The sequence below is a fragment of the Elephantulus edwardii genome, unplaced genomic scaffold (assembly GCF_000299155.1).
Source record: "Elephantulus edwardii isolate Elephantulus edwardi_28Jun2011 unplaced genomic scaffold, EleEdw1.0 scaffold00007, whole genome shotgun sequence".
Taxonomy (NCBI): domain Eukaryota; kingdom Metazoa; phylum Chordata; class Mammalia; order Macroscelidea; family Macroscelididae; genus Elephantulus; species Elephantulus edwardii.
The window spans coordinates 24,675,300-24,692,926 of NW_006399757.1; the positions used below are offsets into that span (position 1 = coordinate 24,675,300).

Below are 17,627 nucleotides of genomic sequence, written 5' to 3' on the forward strand. Positions count from 1 at the left end.
CAAGACCAAATAAAAGGAGAATGAAGAATTTCCAAGTAATTCACTCTCACACACATACACACACATTAAACTCACTGCTGCTGAGTCAATGCCAACTCCATTAGGTTTCTGAACCTAAAATCTTAATGAGAAATGATGGTTCATCTTTCCACCATGGAACAAGTGGTAGATTACAATCACTGCTTATAATCGGTTAGCAGTCCAATCCACAGGACCCTACACCACAAGCACTCAGTCTTCTATACCTATTAACTGGCACTGGAAAACTATCTTAATAGTACAATGTTCGAGGCAACATAGGAAGCAAAGTACAACTAACAAGTCTGAATAGTATGTTTTTTCACTTGTATAAAATTACTCAACAGCAAAATAAACTGTTACATACAACTCACTAAACATTATTTATAAATAGAGTGAAATAATTGTTTAAAAAAATCAATGTGTAAAAAAAAAAAAAAGAGAGAGAGAAAAATCAATGTGGTTGTATAATCAATGAAATCTCATACCTGTTCTGGGCTGTTAACATCTCCCTCTGAGGATGTGGTCCACTGTATACAACTCTTGATAAACCATGCTGGGATAGTGCACTTTCAGTCAGAGCCATGGAACCAATGCTGGAAGGCTAAGGAAAAGACATTTGAACAAAGGGGAAAAATAGTTACTTTACATAAAATGTGATATTTGTCAATAGACAGACACCATTGGTTGCCATGAGCATCATAAATCCTAAAAGTAAATGTTGAGACTGCCTATCAAATATTTTTCTAGTTGTTGTTGTTGTTATGTGCCGTCAAGTTGCTTGTGACTCATAGTGACCCTATGTACAACAGCCCTAAACCCTGCTTTATCCTGTGCCAATTGCATTGCCTCTGACACATCCATCCCGAAGACTTGGAAAAAAAACCTAAAAACTCAAGCCACAAATAAAAAATAATTCCACTTTAAAAATTTCTACCTCAGCAATATACAGTTTCCAAAGAAAAAAAGAAATAAAACTAGTTTTATTCTCACTGTGAGAAATATTTTTAAGAAAGAATTAAGTAATTAAGTCTAAAGTTAAACGATTATTTTCTTTTTTCACATTAAGAACAATAAATAGTCTTATGTGACATTTTACACTTTTAAATTACTAATAAAACATTTTTTTTCTTTTTCTTTTCTGGCTTCAGAACCTAACTCCTAATTTATGGTTACTTCAAAAATCAGGACCAATAATAATTTTACATTAATGAAATATCACTTACTTCATGGTACACAGATGGTTTGGATAAAGATGGAATCGTAAAACTCAATATTTTGCTATGTCCCTCTTTGTCAACTATCTCCTACAAAAGTGAAAAAAAAAAACCAACCAAAAATAACTTAATATTTTTTTAAACAAAATTTTAAATGCCAAATTTAAATTGCTAGTACAAATGAGAAAGTAAAAAAGAAACATCTGACTATAAGGGAATATTAACGGCCACTAAAATCTTAAAACGTGAGACTCCAATAGCAAGTATTCACGAATATAAATATTTGACATGGGTATCTTTCCATTTTAAAAATATTAACAACATAAAGTTTTCTAAATGGTTAAAATATAGATAGTGCCTTAATAATTATTCATTTTCCTCATCAGTAATCTTTTTAAATCAGTTAACATAGTTTTAAAACAGGTCAAGAAAAGAAGCTTAAATTTCTTTTTTTATTTTTAAAAATATACACCTTAAGTGACATGTTACTTAATACACAAATATTACTAACAATTCAAACCATATATCAATCAAAGGTGTAAAATCTGGACACGGTCTAGATTTTTTAAAATATTACTGTTGGCTATTGTACCCTCAACATCAGATTAGAACTTTTTTCCATACTTTTGGTACAAATAAGAAACTATTAACTCATTAATCAATAAATTTTAAATTTAAAACACTTAAAATCGGACATTGATATTTTCAGATACTTTGGCAGGTGTGAATAGTCTCTCAATCTTTTAACAATCTAAAAAAGTATATTTACATAATTATATATATGTCTATATGTGCCAAACCTCAAATTATTTTTTAGAGAATGACCTATGTATGAATTACTTGATGTGGGAAAAACAAATAATAACTTTAATAAAATGAAAAATAGATGTAAATCTTAAAACAGTTCTGGTAAACGAACTAACAAAAAGGTGAGAAGAAATATTCTAGAAATGACTCTTTTCTACTCATGTTGATATATTTGTTTGTGATGAAAAACACCTTGTTAATGGCACTGAATACAAACCAAATTGTAAACCCCTAGTAGAAGTGCTTCAATGCATCCACTGCTATGCACATTTCTGCTGGCTGACACGGCAAGGTAGCACCAAATCAATTCTGGGAGAAACTGCAGTGTAAATCGAAGTAATTGTTCTTCTCCACTGCGATAAAATTCAAAGAGTTGGTGACATACGGGTTCTAGCAACTGGAAGAAAACGAAAATGTTAGTTCAAGGGCTGAACAGTTAGTTGCCTTAAACTGTTATATGAAACATAAAAGGTTGTACCTGATTGATAATTATTGAAATATTATTGAATATAATAAATATTCATATTTTTTTCTGGTGCAAAACTATTTACTGCTAAGCTATTTAGAAATCTACTGAATTCTGGTGTGAGGACAAAAAATAGAACAAACATATTCAGAGAAGATTTTTGAAAGATAGAGACAATTCTATTTCCTGCTTTGAGTGATACTACACTGAGTTCACTTATTATTGTTCTTTAAACATTTACATTTTTTCAGTTTATATTTAAAAAGGAAAAAAATTCATTTACTTTGATGAATCAAGTGAATATTTTGTTGCTGTTAGTTGCCACTGAGTCAATTCTGATTTGTGTCAACTCCATGTTTGAAGAACAGAATTACTGCACAGAATTTTCTAGGTTGTGACCCTCCTGAAGCTGTCAGGCCTTTCTTGTGAGGTCCATGGGGTAGGTCTGAACCATCAACCTTTTGGTTTGTAGTTGAACCCTTAAGTGATTGCACCTCCCAGCAATTCCCAAATGAATACTATGAGCATTAATCAACTCTAAGCAAACTTACCTCACTTTGTGGTTCCTGGATCACTTTATAGAGAGATGAAACTAAAGCGCTCTTGTCTTTCAAGTTTGTGGCATAATTTGGTAAAGATGTTTCCGGCAGTGTCTAAAAATTGAAAAACAAAACATTCCACTTATAGGAAATGTCCAGAATAGGCAAATCTAAAGAGAAAGACTGTGTTGCCAGTGACTGGGGTAGAGCGTGAGAATTAAGAGTACTGTTAACAAATATAAGGTTTGTTTTTGAGGTGATGGAAATATCTTAGATAAAATTAGATGATGGTGGTAGCTGCATAGTATTGTGAATACATCAAAGCCAACTTAAATGTACACTTTAAAACAATGAGTTTTGTCATATGAATTACGTCTTAATAAAAATAATTACAAAAACTTAAAAAATATATTTTATAGTCTTATCTGCTGAGTTGAATATCAAGAAGAAAATAAATTAACACCAAATGTTTCATCTTTGATCACAATTTGGGGTGAGAAATAATATAAGCCAACACACATGAGGCACAGGAAGTGACACACAGGGAGCAAGACACAGAGAGCTACTCACAGGGAGCAGCAAGCAGGATAATCAGAATTTGAGTGAGAACTATAATTAAAACATTTCGTTTTGGAGCCACAGGAAAAGCAAGTCGTGGTGGGAGCTGCCAGCCAACCCCAGCAGGAGCCGCCAGCCAAACCCTGGTGGAAGCGGCCAACCCAAGCCCAGCAGGAGCACCACTGTGGGACCCACCCACCAGGAGCAAGCAGGACAGTGGGAATTTGACTGAGGTTTCTTAAGCCCCGTTGGACCCAGAATACCACCATGCAAGAGCCACCAGGCAAAAGCCAGACAGCTGGAATTTGAGTGAGATTCCCACGCGAGCCCACCTTGACAGCTGGAATCCGTGTGAGGTCCCATGCATGCCAGCCCCACACCCATGCCTCCAAGTCCAGTCAACTAACTTGCCTTTAATCCAGAGTAGTAATCAGAGGTCAATTTATAGCAATAAGCAAATATATCAAAAGGCAGGAGAAAATAACCATTGACTCTCTAACCCAACATCTCCAACAAATTTAAAAAGAACAGCCCCAAAACTCAACAACCTCTAAAAAAATGGAAATTATGAAAATTAAAGCAGAAATAAATTAAATATAAAACAAAAGAACAATTGAAACACTCAACAAAACCAGAAGTTGGTTCTTTGAAAAGGTCAATAAACTCAACAAACCACTAGCAAAACTAACAAACGGGGGGGGGGGATCTAACAAAGGAAAAGATACAAATAGTCTGAATAAGAGATGAAATTGGCAACATCACAACAGAACCAACTAAAATAAAAAGGCTAACAATGGAATATTATGAAAAAATTATACTCCAACAAATATGAGGAAATGGACAAATACTTAGAAATTCACAACAAAATAGAATTACAGGGTAGTTTCTTCAACATAGTAAAAAGTATATAAAACAACCTGAAAGCCAACATTGTTCTCAGTGGATAGAGATTAAAGACATTTCCCTTGAGAACAGGAACTAGGCAAGGATGCCCACTATCACCTCTCCTATTCAATATTGTATTGGAAGTCTTAGTGATAACAATAAGGCAAAAGAAGGAAATAAGGGGTATCCAAATTGGCAAAGAGGAGGTAAAATCATCTCTCTATGCAGATGATATGATAGTATACTTAGAAATCCATAAAGACACAGCAAGAAAACTACTGGACATAGTAGACCAGTTCTGCCAAGTGGCAGGATATAAGATAAACATACAAAAATCAATTGGATTTCTCTACAGTGACAAAGAGAATATAGAACTGGACCTAAGAAAAACAATACCCTTCAGAATAGCTAATCACAAGATTAAATACTTGGGAGTAAATGTAACCAGAAGCACAAAGGATCTAGTAAAAAAAAAAAATGATAAAACATTACTACAAGTAACAAAAAGAGACCTGGAGAAATGGAAGGATATACCTTGCTGGTGGATAGATAGACTCAATATTGTGAAAATGACAATACTATCAAAGGCAATTTACACATTCAATGCAATCCCAATACAAATACTAATTCCATTCTTCAACGATATGGAAAAGGCAATCTCCAATTTTATTTGGAATGGAAAGAGGCTCTGAAGCAAAGCACTCCTTAAAAAGAGAAACAAAGCATCTTCAAACAAATTGGACATCTGTGGCTCTGCTAATACAAGCACACATGCTGGATTAAAATCCATTTCCCCTCTGCTGGACAAATGCAGATATATGATGGACACTGAGCAAGGTCTGGTGTTGCCATTAATTTTGCCAGAGAGGGTTTCTGGTAGGCAGAGGCCATGATGCATCTTCCATGTAAGCCAGGAAAGTGACTTACAAGAGACATCTTACTGCCAGTCCAGAGATACCATGAAACCCTAGATGTTACCTGAGTCCCAGTTCTTTGCCAATCACAGTGCCAGATATTGAACTATGTTCTGCAGGAGACCTTAGGAGCACAGACACATAGGACAAATGACAATCCTATTACAGGTAAAAGTGAGGGAAAAAAATGTTATTGTAAATGTTAATTTTAAAATGCAATTTGTTTGAAGATGCTTGCTTCACTGAGATGCAGGGCCTCAATAATTTAAAATTAACCCTCTCAGCATAAAAAGTAATGGCTCTGTCAGAATCCAAGTGCAGAATGGCTAATATACGGTTTCACATGGTAATTCTAAATAAAGGGAAGTGCTGTGAGATGGAAGGGTTCTCTTTTTAAATGTAGAAAGGCAGACCAGGAGTTAGTGGAGAACATTAAAGTTACATCTCTAGTGTCTTAAGCTTGATGACTGTCAGGTGCAGGGCAGTTCTGAAAGACCTGCCCACTGGATGACCTCCAGGACAGAGAGACTGTGACCCCTACAGAGATCCAAAACTAAATCCACTCCTGTCAAATCTATTTCAGCTCATAGCAACCAAGAAAGGTAGAGCAAAACTGTCCCACAGGATTTCCAAGTTTCTAAAGTATCAAGTGTGTCAGAGATTGTGAGGATGGCTCAGGATAGAACAGGGTTTAGATCTGTTGTTCAGATCTGAATTGTATTCAGCTTGGCAGCACCTAACAACAATGAGTCTTCCCCAAAGCTTTCCTTTTCTCCCACCAACCAGCTGGTTAGTTGCTGAACACTTTATCCACTGTGCCATAAAACCAGAAATGCAAAGTGAATGAAGAATAGTGTGAAACACAATGTATACAAAGTTTGTAAGCAAACCAGGTAAGAAAAAAGAATGTAAAATAGAATGCATATGAATGATTGTATGAAACATGGTGTAAATGAAAGATGGTATAAAACACAAAGTATATGAATCAAACATAATGTAAAGGAATTATATGAAAACCAGTAAGAATATTTAAAACAAAAAAAGAGAAACAAGGTAAAAGGCATATCACCCCTGATTTCAAATCCTTCTACACTATTACGGTGGTCAAGACATCATGGTACTGGTACAATGACAGACACATTGATCAATGGAATAGAATTAAGAACCCAGAAATCAACCCATCTACCTATGGTCAACTGATTTTTGACAAGGAGATAAAATCAGTTAAGTGGTGAAACAACAGCCTTTTGAACAAATGATGTTGGCAAAACTGGGAAACTATCTACAGAAAATCCAAGCAAGATCCACACCTCATTCCATACACAAAAACTAACTCAAAGTGGATCAAGGATCTAGAACTAAAACCAAGGATTATAAGATTCAATAGAGAAAAGCTTAGAAGAACTCTGGAAGCCCTAATCCATAACATAGTCTTTCAAGCATCCTGAAAATCTACAACCAGGAGAGGAGAAAATAGATGAATGGGTCCTTCTAAGAATAAAAACCCTTTGCACATCCATAAACTTTAACAGGGTAAAAAGGAAAGCCACAGACTGGGAAAAAATATTTGGTAATGACATTTCTGATAAGGCACTTATATTTAGAATTTATAGAATACTCAAGCACAACAAGATAATGGTAAACAACTCAATTGAAAAATGGACACAGGATTTGAACAGACACTTGACCAAAGAAGACATTGAGATGGTGAACAAATGAAGAAATGTTCGAAATCAAAACAACTATGAGATATCTCACCCTGGTTAACAACAGCAAAATTTAGCGGGACAGCAAGCAACAAATGCTGGTGAGGTTGTGGAGAAACTGGAACCCTTATTCACTGTTGGTGGGAGTGTAAAATGGTACAACCATTGTGGAAGGTGGTATGGCACTTTCGCAAAAAGTTGCAAATAGAAATACCATTTGACCCAGCAATTCCACTACTAGGCATATACCCTAAAGCAATCATAACTGCCACACAAGCAGATATATGAACACCCATGTTTATTGCAGCTTTGTTCACAATAGCAAACAGTTGGAATCAGCCCAAGTGTCCATCAACAAATGAATGGAGAGAAGAAACTGTGAAAAACAATGAAATACTGAAGCATTAAAAAACAAGGAACTCATGAATTATTATACAAAATGGGTGACGTTGGAGGACGTTATGCTGAATGAAATATCTCAGTCACAAAAAGACAAATACTGCATAATGCCACTGTTGTAAATCTGGAGTGACATCAGGGTTTGGAGGAAACTAAGAGGAGATACATAATGTATATTGCATTGAAACAGATGAGGGAGAGAACTGTTTAGGGGGAATATATGATTAGGTATTATTGTCATGACAAGAGTCCAGAATGAAACATGCATAATAGAGTGGACTTGGGGGGAGGAGGGTGGATTGTATAACAATGAAAGAATTTTTTCTTACTTTTTTTTTTTATTTTTTTTCTATAATTATATTTTATTAATTTTCATAAACATTTACAGAGATTTTGGGCTTCCACTCATTCATTGTTGCACTATTCTCTCTACCCTCCTCCCAGTTTGATCTTGTCCAAATGCCACAGTGCTTGTCAAAGCCAGTTCTGATTAATCTTCTTTGTCAGTGTGTCCTTTGCCATTCCCTATCACTCCTCCCTGAGAGAGACTTCACCCTGAGTCATAAGGAAAAGGGGATGGCGTATTCTCTTAGCTACTTCCTGCTGAAAAGGGACGCTGTGGGTTTCGGGGTGAAGATCTTCTCTCACTACTCTAAAGGGCCCCTTTGGCAGTAGGAAACACATAGACTATTATGGAGATTGATTTTGGAATTTAGATGCACTCTTATTGATTGTGATTGGCCGTACATGTTCATATCCTTGAAGATGTATCATGGGGGTGTTGCAACCTAGAAGACACAAATTTGACTAACAAGTTATAAGTACATGAGTCCAAAAATTATGGAAAAGTAAAAGAAAAGATTCTTTCATTGTTTTACAAACCCTCCCCCAGGTCCCCTCCACCATGTAGCCCTTGCTCTAGTCTCCTGTGATGACAGAAATACCCAGTTATATCTCTCTTTTAAACGGTTCTCTCCCTCCTCTGTTTCAGTGCAGTATACATTATTGAACCCATCTTACTCAGTCTCTCCCCAACCCCAAGGACAGTCCCATTCTACAACAGTGGCATCATGTAATATTTGTCCTTTTGTGACTGGGATATTTCACTCAGCATAATGTTCTCCAGAGTCAACCATTTTGAATAATATTGCATGAGTTCCTTGTTTTTTAATGCAGCATAGTATTCCATTGTGCGAATATACCACAGCTTCTCTAGCCATTCGTTTGTTGATGGGTTTTTCTTACTTTTCAAAGAGAAAAATGACCTGGCGGGGAGGAGTGGGCAGGGAGGAAAGTGTACAACAATGAATGAATGTAAATCCAAAGTCTCTGTAAACTTTTATGAAAATTAATTAAAAAAAAATAAGCCAGGCTTATTTAAAGTTAAAGGGAGCTCTAGTTACACAGTGGTTAAAGCACTTATTTGCTAGTTGATAGCTCAGTGGTCCAAACCCCTTAAACCACATCACAGAAGAATGATGTGACAGTTGCACACTGAGAATAGGCTCACAAATCCTATGTGGCAATACTACCCTGTCTTTGGGGGGCTTTCTACGCTTTCGGTTTTAATTAAAGTTAGAGATCTAGGTTTGTTTGGTTTTCAATTTGTGATTCATTTTATACCTATATGATTGTTTATCTTATAAGCCACTGAAAATCTCAAGTTCTATGTTATGCACCACAAAACCATTGTTGTCACAGAGATCTAGTTTTTATAGCATTTATGTAAGTCACAAATCTCATTAGCTGGACTGACCCAGCTTCTTTATAAACATGTTATATAAGCATCTGATAATGTTTCAAATCAAAAAGCCATTGGAGATCAGTGGATACACTAACCTGAAATATATGTTCTAACTGCCAAGCGTGGTAAGTTTTTGTTTTGTTTTGGTTCTTTTTTCATAAAATTGAGGTGAGAACAAATATCTCAAAACGAGAAAAATATATCACACTATCAATAAACTACTTTTCCTGAAATTGTTATTGTTGCTGTTGAATACTGTTGAGTTGGGGCAGATCAATAGCCAACCCTCCAGAAGGTTTTTAGAGGCAGTGAAAATCAGTAAATTGCAAAGGAGACTGCCCATCCTTCTCCTGCAGAGCAGCTGGTGGCTTCGAACCATGTGCTTCGGGATTGCCACACAGTTTCTTACCATCAAGTCACCAGAGCTTCTGTTTTCTGTAACTACGTGTCTTCAAAAGGAATCCAGTGGAGAGCAACCCTACATGACAAAAAAGAACTGCCTGGCCCAGAGGATTCTCTAAGTTATCTTCTGTAAAAAGCAGATTTTCCATTGAAAATGAATAATAAATTTTTTAAAAAAGAAGCAGATTTCCAGGTTTTTCTTCCCATTTAACTGCTTGTAGGTTGAAATCTCTGATATTTCATTCAAGATGACCATTTAAAATACAGCCCCAGGTAACTCAAGCAATTTGTACTTGATTAAAATGAAAAGGACAGTTTGAGCCCACTCAATGGTCCTGCAGCAGAAAGGTCTGGTGATCTACTTCTACAAAGATTACACAAAAAAACCTATGATGTCAGATCTACTCTCAAACACTTGGCGTCACTATATGTCAGAATTAATTTGAAAACAACACGTTTTCTTTTGGGTTAATCCCTAACTGTCATCACAATCTGTCCATAAAGGATACCAGAAACAGAGAGAAAGGGGAACAGAAAATTCAAGAAGCTGGATAGTTTGAGGTAAAATAAGTGGGAAATTTGAAACAAACTTTTCATTATAATAAATGACAAAAAAATTAAAATATATGATTAAGACCTATCCCTTGTGGGGCATACGCTCTTGACAACATTTGTGTCTCAAGTCATTATTCCTTCTCAAACAAATTATTTCCCTTGAAAAATAAAATTTAAAGCAAATCCTGAAGTAAATAGCATATCTGAAAATGTACCTAATAATTATTTCAAGATATATATTATTTTTACATGTTCTATATCATAGTACTTAGTGATTTTAAATGGGTTAAGATTAACATAGGAGCCTGGTGATATATAGCATGTAATTATCAGGAGTAACCAAACATTAATGGAAAGTCAGTTGTTCAAATCCACCTGTAGCAAGACGGGAGAAAGAATGGCAATCTCCCATAAAGACTTAAGGCCTTGGAACCTGATAAAGGATCTCTATGAGTCAGACCAACTCAATAGCAGTAAACTTTTTGTTTTTATGATTGAGGGGGTTCCAGTGGTGTAGGGGTGATTTGTGATTAGTACATGTGTATATTTGTATATATGCATAAAGAAATGTTAAAAATGAAGCAGCTTGAATTTTCAAAAGAAGAATATTTGATTCATTTTTACTTTACTGTGAGCTCCCTGAGGTCAAGAACTGTCTTATTATCTCTTCATCTACAGCATTTAGCACAAGGCCTCAAACCCTTGTTAACCCAACCTATGATAAATGACAGAAAATTAAATAAAAACTGTCACTGTTTATAGCTCAGTAGATTCTTTTAACAAATAGGTTATATTTTACCTTAGGACATATACATAAATAGACTCCTAAAATTTTAGTAAGATATTTTTGTTTGCCAGAATGGAAAATAAAAGCAAACTCTTTGAGAACAGTCCCCTACTCTCAAGAAAAGAGATGGGGAGGGGCATGGAGAGGAATGCTTTAACTACACCTGCTTACATAAAGAAGAGATTACAGCATTCTTCACTATTTCAAAGGCAACTAACAAAAGATGTCCAAGCCACAGTCCATTTCCGTCATTTGATCAAGAGTAACCTAATACTGGGGATATCCATATAATACTGGGGAAATTTATATAAAAACAAATAGTAGTCAAATAAACAATAAGATTTCTAATCCCCTGAATGGAAGTGAATTTAAATCACATATTGAGAGAGAGAGAGAGAGATATATATATATAGAGAGAGAGAGAGAGAGAGAGAACTATAAAATTTAAGAATGGTAAGTAAACTGGAATACAAATTTTAAAAACTATTAGTAAATAGAAAGATTACTATCATGCTGTAAACAATAACTAGAACAAAACTGAAAATTCAGTAATAACATCAATTAAAATGTTTAGTTTGTATATCAATTAATCCCTATCAAGTATATCTATGTTGTGTTGTTTTGTACCATAGAGTCAGAACCGACTCATTGTTGACTCTCTGGCAGGTTTTTAGAGGCCGTTAATTGCACGGGAGGAAATTGCCCATCCTTTTCCCACAGAGCTGCTGGTGGTCTTAAACCACATGCCTTTGGTACTCCAGCACAGCTTCTTGCCACTATACCACCAGAGCTCCCTAGGAAGTAAACTATTTGCTGGCACATAGTTAAAGTCAAAGGTAAAAACAAAATAAAATTCAGAAGCTGAAAAAAAAAACACAACCACAACAAAAACCCACACACAATGTATCGGGATGAATGTGAAACACAATGTGAATGAAGGAAAGCATGAAACAATGTGTATGGATTCTGTATCCAAATTAAATAAATAAAATATGGGGGGGGAGGGGAGTATACCTCTTTGTTTAAAAAAACAAGCTCTGGGAAAATGTCCTGAACTTAGACTACCATTGCCACATGAGGGAGCTGTGGTGGTAGGAGTTGTACTGCCAAATCTAAGGCACAAGGTTCGAATTCACCAACAGCTCAGCAGGAGAAAGATGGGTGATCTCCTCCCATGCAATTTAATGCCTCTGAAAATCCGCTAGAGGATCAGCTATGAGTCTGTTCCGACTCACTGGTACACAACAACAATAGCCAGATGAGAGGAAGGGCATCTTAAAAATTTGTGCAAGGAACGAATACACTCTGTGTTTACAGTTGTGATTATTTCATTTTATAAATATTAGTAAAGTTACTTTTCTCTATAGATGGAGGAAATATATAATGGCAGAGTTCCTAAGTAATTTTTGAAAATTTAAGATGTAAAAGGACCAAAGGGTGTAAATACTACTACAATAAATATTTACATTTTCTTCTTACTTGTGTAAAGTTCCCAGACTTCCTCAATACCAGTTAATCTCTTTTTTGTTCCAGTAGACAGAATAGGAGATGAAACAGTGATAATGGAAAATTACGTTAGGAAATTATTCCTGGCAAAATCTGAAGAAACAGATGCTTAAAGTATCATTTATCAGATGGTTTAGAAAATGTAAGAGGGATTGAAGCACAGCTCCTTACTACTATGCCACTGCACTGAAACAAATGAGGGAGTGAATAATTTAAAAGCGATGTATGATAGGGTATTATGGTTATCACAAGAGCCCACAATTAAGGTTGCATAATGGAATGTTCTTGGGGCGTGGGAGGGGTGCGGGGGAGGGGGGTTGTGTACCAGGGAAGGAGTGTTTCTTTTACTTTTAAAAGAGAGGAGTGAACTGGGGGTGGGGGAGAACTGGGCAGGGAGAGAAGTGCAGCAATGAATGAATGGAAATCCAAAATCTCTGTAAATGTTCATTAAAATTCTTTTAAAAAAAAAAAGAGAGAGAAAAAAAATGTAAGGGGGGGAAAATGTAAGGGAGTGTTATGGGTTGGGGGGGGGAGGGGGAGAACTAATGCAAGCCTGCCCAACAATGTTAGATTTTTCTCAGTCACTTATTTAGAGAGTCAGTGACTATTAAAAAATTGGAAAAAAGTTAGGGGCCTGGAAACCTTCCTGAAAACATCACACACAGCATTAAGAAAAGCAAAAAATAATTTGAAGGACAATGTTTCACATATAATTTTTTTTAAACACAAAGATACAATTATTCATGAAATCTTAACATACTGTAGTCCTCATCTAAACACTGTCTTGGTACATAGAGAAAATACTGATAAAGACCCATGATTGGGCAGATACGGAACAGCTTTTATAAATACAAGAAAAATATTGGTTTTGCACAAAGCAAACTATATTGTACTGCTGCGTTTGTGAAACTGCTGATTGAGACTATGAGGTTAGAAGTTCGGATGGTAATCATGGAAGAGTGAAAAGATGAAAGAATCTTCAAACTACCCACTTCAATTTTTTTCTGATGACAACATTAAGACCCACAGAGATTATTTTATTTTCCCAAGGTCATAAAACAACACAGGGAAAGAGCCAGCATTAGATTGAAAAGCTTTCTGACTTCTAGGCCAGTGCTTTTATACCACTTTATCAATCCATAGTCTTGGACTTTAATAAATTCAACAATGAAGCAAAAGTTGTTCTAAAAATACATAGAAATCCCAAGACCGCCTTTCAAAATGTATTCTAATGGAACACCACAAATCATTTCAAGAGACAAGTAACTTTAATTTTAAAACTGTTCTACAGATTTACATCCTAGTGATGCTAATTTTGCCTCAATTTTAATCTCTTTAACACAAAGACAGCTGAATTCAACCACAAATTACAATTAGAGTAACATTCAAAACCATTTTCAGGAGCATATAGAGAGCTCTAGTGACCTAGTGCTAAGAATCTTCACTGCAATCCAGAAGGCCTGGGGTTGGAATTCAGAAGCTGCTTTATGGGAGAAGGATGCGGGCAGTCTCCTCCTGTGCAATTAACTGCCTCTGAAAAACCCGCTGGAGGGTCTGCTATGGGTCAGTTCCTACTCAATGGGACTCAACAACAACACAACAGCATACCACATGAACAAGGAATAGAAACTACCTTCCTTTAACTGGCTATAATACATACCTGATTCATTTATTGCTGTCAAGTCAGAACCTTTTACCAACTCATAGCTGAACCTCCACTGAGCTTTCAGAGGTCATAAACTGCATTGGAGGAGAATGCTCATCTTTCTCCCATAGAGCTCCTGGTAGATTTGAACCAGCAGCACCTCTCCCTACAGACTGTATCTCCAGCACTCGCTCACAGACCTTAAAGATACCTTAAAAATATTGTTATAGCAAACTGATAATTGGGTGAGTTTAATCTGAAACACAACAAAATTCTTTTTCTTTTAAATGAGTCTTATGATGTCATTCCCTTCCTACTCTTCAATAGAAAAATTTTCTTACTCTTAAGCTCATAAAAATTTTAACAATATATTATTACACAGATCATGTATGCTATATTGATTAAAGGTTATACTTAAATAATATTTTCCTTTTATTCATATCCTGGCTAGAAAACAAAGCCTCGGTACTTGATGTACTCGCTGACACTGAGTTGCCATTGCTTCTACGTAGCCCCAATAAACAAAGCGAGAAAAGATATTTATGCATGCATGTGGAAACACACATAAACAGTCATAAAATATACATATAGCTACTTAATATCCATACGTTCCTACTGATTCTTCCAATTCCAATCAATACCTCAGAGTTCATTCTTGCTTTCTGCATTCTATGTCTGTAATTCTCTTCATAGAGAGGGAAATATCTAACAGCCATTATCCTCAATTGTGCTCAAGCAGATTTTTTCATGTGTTTTTTATTTTATTATTTTTTTATCTATATGTATTAGGTCCAGGCTGGGTTTAGAAGGGGTCGTGGTACTAGGGATATTGTTGCTGATGTTAGATGGATCTTGGCTGAAAGCAGAGAATACCAGAAGAATGTCTATCTGTGTTTCATTGATTATGCAAAGGCATTTGACTGTGTGGATCATAACAAACTGTGGCTGACTCTGAGAAGAATGGGAATCCCAGAACATTTAATTGTGCTAATGTGAAACCTATACTTGGATCAAGAGGCAGTAGTCAGAACAGAGCAGGGTAACACTGCATGGTTCAAAATTGGGAAGGGTGTACGCCAGGGATGCATCCTGTCTCCATACCTTTTCAACATGTATGCAGAGCAGATAATCCGAGAAGCTGGGCTCTATGAGGAGAATTGTGGCATCAGGATTGGTGGAAGATCTATTAACAATCTGCGTTATGCAGATGACACAACCCTGCTTACTGAAACTGAGGAGGACCTCATGCACTTGCTGCGAAGGGTCAAGGACTGCAGCCTTCAGTATGGACTAAGGTTCAATGTCAAGAAGACAAAGATTCTCGCCACTGGACCAATTAGCAGCGTCAGGATGGATGACGAAGAGATTGAGAGTGTTCACAGCTTCAGTTTGCTCGGCTCCACAGTCAACACTCTTGGTACCAGCAGTCAGGAAATCAAAAAGCGTATCGCGATGGGAAAGTCTGCTTTTAGGGACCTCTCAAAGGTACTCAGGAGCAACAGTGTCTCTCTGGAGACTAAGGTGCGCCTGATACAGGCCATGGTCTTTGCAATCGCTTGTTATGCATCAGAGAGTTGGACAATGACTAGGGAGGACAGAAGGAGAGTGGATGCTTTTGAGCTGTGGTGCTGGAGAAGGGTACTGAATGTACCATGGACTGCCAGGAAAACAAACAGATTCATCTTGGAGAGGATTAAACCAAGCTACTCCTTGGAGGCAAAGATTCTGGGGCTTTGTCTGACATACTTTGGACATGTTGCCAGGAGGGACGGGTCCTTGGAGAGGGACATCATGCTTGGGAAGGTGGAGGGACAGCGCAGGAGGGGAAGACCCTCTATGAGATGGATTGATTCAGTGACTGGGGTAATCGGGATGGGTGTGTCAGAGGCGGTGTGGTTGGCGCAGGATAGAGCAGGGTTTAGGGCTGTTGTGCATAGGGTCGCTATGAGTCGGAAACGACTCGACGGCACATAACAACAACAACAACAACAAATATTTATTTTTGTTGTTGTTCCACATTTTCTTCCCTCCCTCTCTTCCCCCTCTTCCCCAGCCCACCCAGCCATGCAACCCTTGTTCTAGACTGTTGTCTTGTTCTCTTAGTTATGGGCTTTCATCATCTGGCTGGTAGGGCTACAGAAATGTGAGGTGTTTGTGGCCCTACCTAACCCTAACCCTAACCCTACCCCTGACCCTAACCCTACCAAGGGAAATGGATAGCTTGCTAATATTGTAAATAAGACATAAGAACCTTATGGTTGGGAACATGCAAATAAGACCATTAGATTTCTAGTGACTGCAGTGGTCAGTTTCACCTTCTAGACTTAAATGGAGAGGTTCAGAGACAGAAAAATAGGAATCTCACTACCACCAAGAAAGAAGCAGTACAGTGCATCTGTTTGGGCCAGACACTCCTGAGCAAGATGGAGTAAGACTGAAACTGAGTAGCAGTAGTAGTAGCAGCAGCAGCAGCAGCACTATGGTGCTGGAGAAAAATAACCAGAGACTCACATAAGACAGAGTTGAACTGGAGCTCTCACACATAACCTACCCGGACCCCTCCCCCCTCTTCAGCTTACTGGTAGAGTGCAGGGAGGGGCACAAATAATTGACAGAACTGAAAGAGCTGTGTAACACTGGTCCCAAAAACCATGATGCAGAAGGTCAGAAGAGTCCCCTTGGAAATACACCTGAGAAACTGTTCTAACAGAACCATTGTTTTATGACTATATCCAATCTGAAATGGTAACCTGTTATTTTCCTAATAAGCTCCATATTGGTGGGTATTGTCTGTGAGTTCTGTTCCTCCTGCAACGGATCAGTAAACTGACTTATGGAGTAATGAGAACTATGGGAAGGAAGGGTGATATTTGAACTGAGGGAAGGTGGTACAGGAGAGTAGACTGAGTAGGTGATAAAAGAGAGGAGACTGGGGGCATGGGATGGAATCCAGGGAATCCAATGGAATCCCATAGGAATCAATTTTTGTCGATATTGTTGATGGGGATTCTTTGCTCTTGTGGAGTCAGTCTGGGTCAGGCTCTGCTGCCCCATGCCAGCTATACTAGTTCTGCATCAATTTATTAGCCATTTGCTCAATTAACATAGCCATTCAATCATTCTGATTGATTCTTCTATATATCACACCTGTGCAACTCTTTGCACCTAAACCCCATTCCTCAGACAGGAGCCCAATGCTGCCAGTACTGCCACATTGCTCTTCACCCTTCATATCTCACATTTTATAAATGCATGCCAGGAGGAGAAAGGAATGGAAAAAATAGATGGAAAGGGAATGCTATCAGTCATGATTTTAAATTATTTGCCATACTGGTTGAGTCTTTATTATTATTATTATTAATTTTAGTGAAAATTTACAGAGACTTTGGATTTTCATTCATTCATTGTTGCACTTTTCTCCCTGCCCCCACCCTGTACACTCTTCTCTTTGAAAAGTAAAGGAAAAATTCTGCAGCCTT

General features: G+C 37.1%; 1 protein-coding gene across 1 annotated transcript in view; it reads right to left on the bottom strand.

Annotated features, from left to right (window-relative positions):
• FAM126A (family with sequence similarity 126, member A) overlaps positions 1–17,627 on the bottom strand; it is a 62,287-nt gene that overhangs the window by 30,835 nt on the left and 13,825 nt on the right. Inside the window, exons 2-5 of the mRNA XM_006880290.1 lie at positions 3,060–3,161; positions 2,260–2,439; positions 1,245–1,325; positions 507–622 (exon numbers count right to left, since the gene is read on the bottom strand). Of these exons, the coding sequence (XP_006880352.1) occupies positions 507–622; positions 1,245–1,325; positions 2,260–2,439; positions 3,060–3,161 (479 nt within the window). The remainder of the gene's footprint in view (positions 1–506; positions 623–1,244; positions 1,326–2,259; positions 2,440–3,059; positions 3,162–17,627) is intronic.